The 11,010-nt window shown below is 38.5% G+C and overlaps 1 protein-coding gene across 1 annotated transcript in view; it reads left to right on the top strand.

Annotated features, from left to right (window-relative positions):
- LOC104725976 (protein DYAD-like) overlaps positions 1-2,808 on the top strand; it is a 3,676-nt gene extending 868 nt beyond the window's left edge. Inside the window, exons 3-8 of the mRNA XM_010444730.2 lie at positions 1-35; positions 155-840; positions 936-1,319; positions 1,415-1,532; positions 1,620-1,703; positions 1,965-2,808. Coding sequence (XP_010443032.1) covers positions 1-35; positions 155-840; positions 936-1,319; positions 1,415-1,532; positions 1,620-1,703; positions 1,965-2,435 — 1,778 coding nt within the window. The 3' untranslated portion in view covers positions 2,436-2,808. The remainder of the gene's footprint in view (positions 36-154; positions 841-935; positions 1,320-1,414; positions 1,533-1,619; positions 1,704-1,964) is intronic.

Here is an 11,010-nt window from a genome sequence, read left to right as displayed (position 1 = left end):
CCCCGGAAAATCTCAAATCGATTAGAGTCGTCATGGTACTTAAATGGATTCTCTGCTTTTTTTTTGTTCGTTTCACCATTAGAGACGGATCTCGTTTATTTCGTTGTTGTTCGTCTGGGTTTTTGAGTGATTTTAGCGTTTTTCGTTGTTTCAGGTGAGCAAAATCACGGCGAGCGACGTGTCTCTCCGATACCCAAGCATGTACTCACTCCGATCGCATTTCGATTTCAGTAGGATGAACCGGAATAAACCGTTGAAGAAGAGGAGCGGCGGCGGTGGTGGTGGTGGTAAAGGTCTTATTCCTGTGTTCGACGAGAGCCATGTGATGGCTTCGGAGCTAGCTGGAGATTTGCTTTACAGAAGAATCGCTCCTCATGAAGTTTCTCTGAATAGAAATTCTTGGAGTTTCTGGGTTTCTTCTTCTCGCAGGAACAATACTAGGCTCTGCCGCGCTGTTTCACCGGAGGGAAAGTGTTCGTCTGAGCTTAAATCGGGAGGGATGATTAAGTGGGGGAGGAGATTGCGTGTTCAGTACAAGAGTCGTCATATTGATTCTAAGAAGAATACGGAAGGTGAGGAGAGTTCTAGAGTGAAGGAGGTAGGGGTTCGCAAAGAAGAGACTGAGGAAGAAGATGATGATGATGGGAATGAAACTGAAGAGGCTGAACAGATTGAAAAGGAGGTAACTGATGGGAATCGTAAGAGAAAGCTTATTGAGTCAAGCACTGATCAGAGACTTGCTCAGAGGGCTAATGTTTATGATCAGAATAAGGACAATCAAATTGTGGTCTATAAGAGGAGAGCAGAGAAGAAGTTCATTGACAGATGGTCTCTTGATAGGTAAAGTGAATGTTAATTTAACGAATTTGATGATCTTTGGAATTGGATTTGCCTTGGTTCTTTTGATTGATTGTGGTTGATTTTGGAATTTGAAGGTACAAACTAGCTGAGAGGAACATGTTAAAAGTGATGAAGGAGAAGAATGCAGTGTTTGGCAACTCCATACTCAGGCCAGAGTTGAGGTCAGAAGCAAGGAAGCTGATCGGTGACACGGGTCTTTTAGATCATATGCTTAAACACATGGCAGGTAAGGTGGCTCCTGGTGGCCAAGATAGGTTTATGAGAAAGCACAATGCAGATGGAGCAATGGAGTATTGGTTGGAGAGTTCTGATTTGAATCACATAAGGAAAGAAGCAGGAGTTCAAGATCCTTACTGGACGCCTCCACCTGGTTGGAAACTTGGTGATAACCCTACTCAAGATCCTGTCTGCGCCGGAGAAATCCGTGAGATCAGAGAAGAATTAGGTAGCCTGAAAAGGTACAAGACTGACCTATATTGAATTGGTTATATGATCATCTCTTTTGTTATCTTATAGCAATTGTGTAACTCATGTTTGTCTTGGTCTTGAGAAGGGAACTGGAGAAACTGGCGTCAAAGAAGGAAGAGGATGAGCTTGTTATCGTGACTACACCTAATTCTTGTGTTACTAGTCAGAACGTGGACCACGATAATCTGATGACTCCAGCAAAGGTAAGAGCTTGAAAAGAGTAATAATTCTCTGTATCTTGTGATACTGTTTTAGGCTATTTTTATAACATCTCTGTTGCTTCATCTCAGGAAATCTATGCTGATCTGCTGAAAAAAAAATACAAAATTGAGGACCAGCTAATGATAATTGGAGAAACCTTGCGTGAAATGGAGGTATACATATCCCAGACTGAGTTTCTAAACACTTAACACTCTTCTTACTAGTTATAGCAGAACCATTACATAAAATGTAAAATCTTATAAATTTGCTATGATTTAGAAGTATCAGGTAGTTTTACTAGGAAACTCCCTTGGAGAAACTCACTGATTCCATTTAGCGTCAGTGATCAAAGATTTCCTCTGTCTCTATGAGATGCAACTTTGCTAGTAATGAATGATGAAACATTTGTGTTTTTATGAATGCAAATATTGCAGGAAGGCATGGGATGGCTTAAGAAAACAGTGGACGAGAACTGTCCTAGAAATCCAGACTCATCAGAGACACCTTTGCTACTAGAGAATTCGCCAACATTGGAGGCAGTACTAGAAGGAGAAGTGAAGGAGTTGAACAAGGGAAACCAAACCACACAGTCACCTAGAAACAGAGAAAAAGGCAAGAAGCATGATCAACAAGAACGATCACCACTCTCACTTATAAGCAACACTGGTTTCAGAATGTGTAGGCCTGTGGGAATCATCGCATGGCCCAATTTGCCTGCTCTTACTTCTGCTACTGATACTGTGTCGTCAAACAGTAATGATGCGCTTGCTTCTTCGACAAGTCACCAACCAACTTACCCATCTCTTTGTCCAGTCAAGCCACTTGCAGCTAAGCGTCCTCTAGGCTGGCCTTTTCCCTTCACCGTCACTCCCGAAGAAGCTCCCACAAAGCTCTTCGACATTTGAAAACTGATGCATCAGATCTTACTTACTTCTCATGCAAGTAAGATGATGTGAATTGGTATGGTCTCTTTCCACGAAAGATTCAATAACTTACAAAGGAAGCAGGTATTTACAAAGATCACTTATTAAATAAGAAACTACTATTCTTATGGGAATAATTTGGCAAAATTTTGAAATTCTTCCTCTTTAATTTAGGGGTTTGATGTCTCTGATTACTATTGAGTATAGATAGAGAGAGATGATTTGAATAGAGAGGCTTATCATAGGAATATATTATTTTCAAGACTGTCTGGGATCATATTCTGTATTACAGAACGGTTTCTAATATATGATACAGTTATATATTATACTTAATTGTTCAATATGTGGAGCTTTTGATTAATTCCAGTTTATTTTGTTGCAAAACTGAATTTGATAAACTTGTATCATTATTTGACTTGTAAAATAAAATATTGAGAAACTTGCGATTACATCATGTAATTTACATGAGGCATAAACTATAAAAATATGAAAGTAGATAGAATGTTGTGGTAATTAGCCGGTCCGGTAATAATTAATACACAGGCCTCTTCCATGTTAACTTCCCATTAGTTTACGTAGGTATATATATTTGAATCCATAATGGGTTTTTGTGGTGACTTGGGTTTGACCAACTCATCCAGATCAACTCCATCATAATGTTGGGTTTTTGTGGCGACTTGGTATCGGGTCAATTCTCTCCCCTGTTGAATTTGGTTATTTGGATTTTGAGTTCGGATTTACGATTTTATATTGGTCTGATGCATCTGCGGTGTTAATCTCTAAAACAAATCTATCTTCTTGTCTCTCTAACCATATAATAGCTGAGTTGCCTTTGATTAAATTTTTACTTTTGGTTTTCTTTGGGGCGTGTTTCTTATAGGTCTTTACTCTTTAGTGAAGTGTTACGTGATTCTTGGCATCGTATCCTATGAGAAGTAACTGAAATATGGGATGATCATTCTTATGCTTCTTGTGATTTCTAGTGTTTAAAAACGTTGTTTTGCTTCTAAAGGTGCAACATTCTTAAAAACAAATACATGTTGAATTTGATTATTTGGATTTTGAAATTTAAACTAACATTTGAAAACGTGTTTTACGTTTTTCCTTGTCTTCTTCTTTTTCTTTTTGCTTGACAAAGAAAAAGGGTAAGAAATTAAAACGTTTTCCTTTTTCATTTTCTTTGGGTACGTAAAAGGTTAATTTTCCCCTTTCGTTTTAAAGCCTTAAAAGACTAGCTAGAGAGAAACAAGAGCTGAGAGTTTGATTCGAATTCAACGACACACATTGCTTTCCTCCTTTTCGCATTCCTATCTCACAATCGTTGGCGTCGGGTCACATTTCTCTCCTCTGTTGAATTTGATCAGTCAAAACATGAGTGAAGAAGCAATAGTACTCATATGAGTGAATTGTTGGAAAACGCAATGGGTCATGGGGGGTCTATCGCGGGATAGGCTTGTTTGTATATATCCGTGGGTTGGTTAACTAGGTTCATTGTCGAACTCTTGAGGCCGACATTATGTTCATCGTGGTCGGCATGGAAAGAGGAATCGGACGCGGTGGTGTTAGTTTGTGCAACACCATTCTTGGTTTTGGGCGTTGTGGTGGTGAGCTCGTTTTACCTTCCCGTTCCAATAGCCAATACCAACTATGGAGCAGGAAATTGGCCTGGCTTAGTCATGATTATAGTTATGTGTGCTATGTCACGATCTCATATCATAGAATACGCTATCTTAACATTTTTGTTACGGGCTTTCTAGAAATGAAGAACAAAGCTAAACACAATCTCAAACAAATCACCTTTATTTCTATAGGAAAAATATCTCAAAAACCTAAAGTTCTCACAATCTCTCAATTCATCACAATAGGAAGTCACACTTTGACAACTCTATTTATAAGGAACTCTCAACACAATTTTCCTAATCTCTCTAGGAATATAGTTTCCTTATTTCTCATAACTTCCTAAACTCTTATTTCCAAATCTCTTTAGACTTGCTTGTGCTTCAAGCTTATCTCAACATTCTCCTCCTTAAGCTTGAAACACTTCTCTAAGTCTTGAACTCCAATGAACTCTCTCATCTCTTTGAACTTCATTTTTCCCAACGCTTTAGTGAGAATATCCGCCTTTTGTTCTATCCCCGGTACATGCTCAACTTCAACTAGTTCAGTTTCCACACACTCTCTAATGAAATGGAACTGCCTTTGAATGTGTTTGCTTCTATCATGGAAGACATGATTTTTTGTGAGAGCTATTGCAGACTTGTTATCAATACGAATAATGGCTCTCTCAGCTTCGACTCCTGTAATCTCACTAAGTAAATCTTGCAACCAAATTGCATGTTTGGTTGCCTCAGTTCCAGCCATAAATTCAGCTTCACACGATGACATAGCCACAACATCTTGCTTTTGTGAGCACCATGAAATAGGACCTTCTCCTAGGTAGAAAATGTGACCTGTTGTACTTCTCCCATCATCCGGATCGATGCTAAGGCTACTATCACTATATCCAATAAGCCTTGGTATTCTCGAGCTTCTTCCAAACACTAAGCCAAGGTTTGTTGTTCCTTTAAGATACCTTAAACACTGTCTTATTGCCGCACCATGTGAGACCATGGGACTGTGCATATACCTGCTCAAGACACCCACACAATAAGATAAATCTGGTCTTGTGTGAGTTAAATACCGAAGACAACCAATTTTTTTTCGGAAATCAGAGGCGTTAATCTCCTTTTCATCCTCTGCCTTTGACAACGTGAGTCCAAACTCCATAGGTATATACTCAGGATTGCAGTCCACCATTCTTGTTTCTTCTAATATTTATTGAGCATATCTCCGTTGGCTTAGAACAATTCCAGACTCATGTTGAATAACCTCTATTCCAAGATAGTAAGTCAACAAGCCTAGGTCACTCATTTCAAATTTTTCAGCCATCTCCTCCTTAAATTTGTAAATGATTTGCTTATCTGTTCCTGTGACAAATAAGTCATCTACATAAACAGCAATAACCAAGACTTGTCCTCTCTCTGTTTTGCGATAGACAGTTGGTTCCTAGGAGCACTTTTTAAACTGCAGCTCCTCAAGAATCCGATTCAATTTGTTGTTCCATGCCCTTGGAGCTTGTCGCAGACCGTACAATGCTTTTTTTTAACCTATAAACCTTATCCTCACACCCTTTCTTCTCGAAGCCCTCTGGTTGTGTGACGAAAACTGTCTCATTTAGTTCTCGGTGTAGAAACGCTGTCTTAACATCTAAATGATGAATCTCCCACCCGTTTGATGCTGCGATGTTGATGAGAAGCCTTATGGTTTCAATGCGTGCGACAGGAGAAAAGACTTCTTCGAAATCAATTCCGTATTGTTGCATGTATCCCTTAGCAACAAGTCGGGCTTTGTACTTGTTAATGCTGCCATCGGAGTTTCTTTTCAGTTTAAAAACCCATTTAAGTCCAATTGGCCTCACACCAAGAGGTAGGTCAACTAGATCCCAAGTATTTAGCCTTTCGATTGAACTAATTTCTTCAGTGCAAGCACTAATCCACTTATCCGATCTTCTTGCTTCCATAAAACTTCTTGGCTCATTGTTAAGACACAACAGAAGCGTTTCTCCTTCTTCTTCAGCAAGTAGAACATAGTCCATGAGGTATTTAGGCGTATTACACTGTCTTTGACTTCTACGAACTTCTATTCTGTTTTCTGCAGTCTCTCTGTTTTCTGCAGTCTCACTGTTTTCTGCAGTCTCGTGCTCAATGATGTCAGGTGTGTGTCCATTACTCTCTGTTTCTTCTCTTTCTCCACCGTCAGTGTTGTTGTCCAATTCTGGTTCATTACTCACACTTTCTTGCTGAAACGTTAAGCCATGATTCCCAAACTCACCAAGAGTAATATTAAAGCTTCCATCACCGTCTCTCGTTGTGTCATTTTGCCTCCAATTCCAGCCTTTACTCTCATCAAAAATCACATCACGGCTTACCACAACTCTTCTAGTTTGTGGATCATATAGTCTATATGCCTTAGAACCTGGTTCTATCCCCAAGTGAACTAACAACCGAGATCGATCGTCTAGCTTTTTTAGCAAATGTTGATCAACTTTTGCATAACCTATACACCCAAATATTCGTAGATGATCGATACAGGGTTTCTGCTTCTTGTAGACTTCGTATGGTGTCTTATCCATCAATGCCCTTGTAGCTATTCTATTAAGCAGATATGTGGTGTGTCTCATGGCTTCTCCCCACAGATAATTTGGAACCTTCATATGTTTAAGAATACTTCTTGTCATCTCCATCATTGTTCTGTTCCTTCTTTAAACAACACCATTCTGTTGTGGTGTATATGGGGCAGTAAGATGTCTCTGAATCCCATAGCTTTCACAGTACTCATTAAATTCTTGTGAAACAAACTCACCTCCTCTGTCTGTCCTAAAAGTCTTGATCCGAGCTCCTGATTCTTTCTCAACACGAAGTTTAAAGGTTTTAAACTTCTCGAATGCAGAACTCTTTTCTTTCAACAATGTAGTCCACATATAACGCGAATGATCATCAATGAGAACGAAAATGAATCTATTTCCCGCAGCTGTACTTGGCGTTATAGGTCCACACAGATCTCCGTAGATCAGTTCTAGAGGTGAAGATGCTCTATATGTGGTGGCTTGTGGGAATATCTGTCTTGTCTGTTTTCCAAGTAGACAGGACCTGCAGATTTCTTTTTCGAACACTACGTGGGGAAGACCTTGAACAAGTTCTCTCTGCTTCATAGACTTGATGGTTTCGACATTTATATGACCAAAACGAGCGTGCCAGCGACTAGATTCACTTATGAAAGACAAGTTCAAATAAGCATTGTCGTGAAAATCCATACGAATCTTGTAAAGTCTATTATTCGATCTTGGAGCTTTAGCGAGTAGTTTTCCTTGAGCATCTCTCATTGTTAAATATCCTCCTCTTAACCTTATGTCACAACCTACTTCTGTCGCTTGTCCCAAACTAATAATGTTACTCTTTTGGTCTGGTATCTAATAAACATCTGTCATGACTCGTAGCTCTCCATTCATATCAACAAGTGAGATTGAACCTTTTCCCTTTATATCAACCCTTGAATCATCTCCAAACCTTACCTTCCCGGTAACAGACTCATCCATCTTCTCGAAGTATCTTTTATCACCAGTCATGTGGTTACTGGCACCATTGTCAAGAACATATCTTATCCTCTCTTGTGTTGGTTTCAAACTTACTTTGAATGCACCGTTTTTCATTAAGGAATACAACCTCATGCATCATAAGTTCATCAGCCTCTTGCGTATTAGTAGTATCTAGGACTTGAGCTTCTTGGAGTTTTAGTAAGCGGTCAGGACAATCAAAGGCAAAGTGTCATTGTTTGTCGCATCTGAAACAAGTGATACGAGAAGCATCTCTTTGTCCATAACCACGTCCTCTTCCTCGGCGTCTAGGGAATCGACCTCCGCGTCCTCTTCCTCGATAATCGTTTGTAAACTCTCGGCTGTTCTGTGTTTCTGTATTACATACTTTGGTGTTTCCATGTTCGCATACATCAACTTAGATTGATCTTCTTGTGCTTCGACTGTACCAACAGAAATTCTCTCCTCATATGTTTTGAGTCGCCCTATAATGTCTTCAAAAGAGGTGGTGTTTAGGTCTAACACTTGTTCTAAGGAAGCCACTATATGGATGAACTTCTTATGAGGAAGACAATTAAGAAACTTCTTAACCAACTTGGTTTCCTCAATAGATACTCCAAGAGAGGCGGATTTAGAAGCAATCTCCGACAACTTTCCTGCAAACTCATCGATTCTCTCTGAATCTTTCATCTGAAGTCGTTCGAACTCGGCCATAAGTGTCTGAAGACGTGCTTCCTTCACACGTTCAGCTCCCACATGTCTTGATTTGATGGCATCCCAAATCTTTTTCGCTGTGTCTAAATCACCGATCTGCAGAACAAGACACTCAGGGATGGACTGGAACAAAAGAGCCATGGCCATATTATTCTTGTCTTCGTCTGCTGCTTCTGTCCCAGGTTCGATAGCTTCCCAAACCTTATGAACCTTCAGTGCAATCTTCATCTTTAACGCCCATACCGTGTAGTTTGCTGAATTGAGCATAGGACATTGAATGGACGTAGAACCGGTTCCTTCCTTTGGCTTAGAAGCAATGATAGCACCTTCGGACATCGCTCCCAAGGATGTCGTAACACTCTGATACCAAATCTAGAAATCAAGAACAAAGCTAAACACAATCTCAAACAAATCACCTTTATTTCTTTAGGAAAAATATCTCAAAAACCTAAAGTTCTCACAATCTCTCAATTCATCACAATAGGAAGTCACACGTTGACAACTCTATTTATAAGGAACTCTCAACACAATTTTCCTAATCTCTCTAGGAATATAGTTTCCTTATTTCTCATAACTTCCTAAACTCTTATTTCCAAATCTTTTTAGACTTGCTTATGCTTCAAGCTTATCTCAACAGGCTTGTTTCTCTATTTGCCGTCAAAAGAGATATGTATCCAACATATTGTCTACACCGATTTTGTTTTGTGTTTGGTTGGGTATCTAGGCTACCAGCGTCCACTTTGGCTTGCTTATGTTTTCCTAGTTGCTTTGTTCTCAGTCACCGATCTTTTCCATGGACTACTTCGTCTTGATTTCCCCACCTCAGAGGATGACATGTCTGTCTCTGATCTCAACGTTTAAATTTGCTTCATTTTGTTTCTATCTATCGTTTTACTGTACTTGGTGAATTAATAATACACCTTTTTTTTTTACTTTATTCTATGTAAGTCCCGATCCTTTTTCACTCGGTTACATATCTTTTTTTTTTTTTATATATGTGACTCACTCGATCTATGAGGTTTAAATGTACTATTTAGTTTCGATTAATATCAGTGAGAACTAAATTAAAAACAAAGCATTTATTTGTTTGTTTGTCAATAAGCAAATTGCAATTTATGTTATTTGCCAAATTGCCAATTCGTAAATATTGTGACGTATTTAAAAATCTTAGCAAGCCACTTGTAAATTTCAAACATAATCATGTCAATGAATCATATTTTTCCTCAGTCCGGTAGTCAATCAATCACTTATGCGTAAAGAAATTTGACGAAAAGAGTTATTACAAAAAAAAAAAAAAAGGCCAGCACAGGATCATCACGTCCCGAGCTTATTTTATAAGTTTTTTTTTTTTTTTTTTTGCGTGTCTTCCATATTGTATAACCCGTAGAGTACTGCATTAAACTTACATTTGATAGTATTATATTTATATAGTGGTACTTTTAATAAGTGGAAATAAGTATAACAAACCTAGCTAGCTAGAGAACAAAAATAATTCATCACAAACATATACATACATTTTTACTAAATACAATTTGTGATTCATACCAGCATTCATGTTCGTCTTCCAATTCTAGAATCTGAAAAGTACACCAAACGAGCATACCATTTTAACCCATGAATTTTGTTTTAACGTTGTAAATGAAATGCACTATACTCTAAGATATAGTATAATTTTTATGTTCTTTTTGGTGAATAGTGATAAAATGAGGGAAAAAGAGAGTTAATTTGCTAACCACGTATACAAGAAATTAATTAGATTTAAGTTGGCAACCACATCAAATATGATTTGTTTAAGATTATCGAGAATGAGAGGAGTTCCAAACTTCCTATAGAGCCGGAAAGAAGCAGACCAGCTAGCTGTATGTGTTTGACCTTGTTATTTTAATAACTATAGGAAGTGTTTTTTAATTTCATTTTCATATTCCAATTTCACTATGTTCATATTCTCATTAGTTTTCAACTCAAAAGACAACTGTAACCATTTTATTTCGGCTGAGTTTATGACAATTTTAAAATGCGTTTGTGTGTCAAGGGGACAAATAACTATCTTACTTAACATTGATAATATATACATGAAACTATGATTGTATATGTTATTAAACAAAAATGTTAGTGTTTTCAAAACTGATTAATTTAGAGGTCTTTTAGGTGCTAGCCCACTACTGATCAATTTTTCATCGAACAAAAAATTATATTCGATGTTCATCTAGGCATAGAGTTTTTTTTTTTTTTTTTTTTTTTTTTTTTTTTTTTTTTTTTTTTTTTTTTTTTTTTTTTTTTNGGGCCTTCCCAAAAAAATGGGCTTGGCCTTGAAAAATTACATGGTTTCAACAGTTACAAAAAGAGAGAAACGGAGGACGTTGCCGTTGCCGGAAAAAAAAAAAAACGATCGGATCCTGCTGAATGACCTTGAGACAGAAGCTCGAACATGAACGCCGGGGGTTGCAGGATCCACCGCTTTGCGGCGGTCACACCAAATCGGAACCCTTGACAGAAGCAACCAAACTCTGTTTCGGATTCCTCATTGGTGAACCACCTGACCCGCTACAGATCCTCCGACATGCTCAATCAACCGATCTTAGGCTCCGCGAAGTTAGGTCCCATGCCTAGCAACCCGCTCACTCAAATCTAACACGCTTCCTCCAGCTCCGGCGACCACCGCAACCTCAAGGTAGATTTGCTTCAATCCGGTCTGGTGGACACAAAATCATG

The sequence above is a fragment of the Camelina sativa genome, chromosome 2, assembly GCF_000633955.1.
Source record: "Camelina sativa cultivar DH55 chromosome 2, Cs, whole genome shotgun sequence".
In the NCBI taxonomy this organism is placed as follows: domain Eukaryota; kingdom Viridiplantae; phylum Streptophyta; class Magnoliopsida; order Brassicales; family Brassicaceae; genus Camelina; species Camelina sativa.
This window is presented reverse-complemented; position numbering and strand designations above follow the sequence as displayed.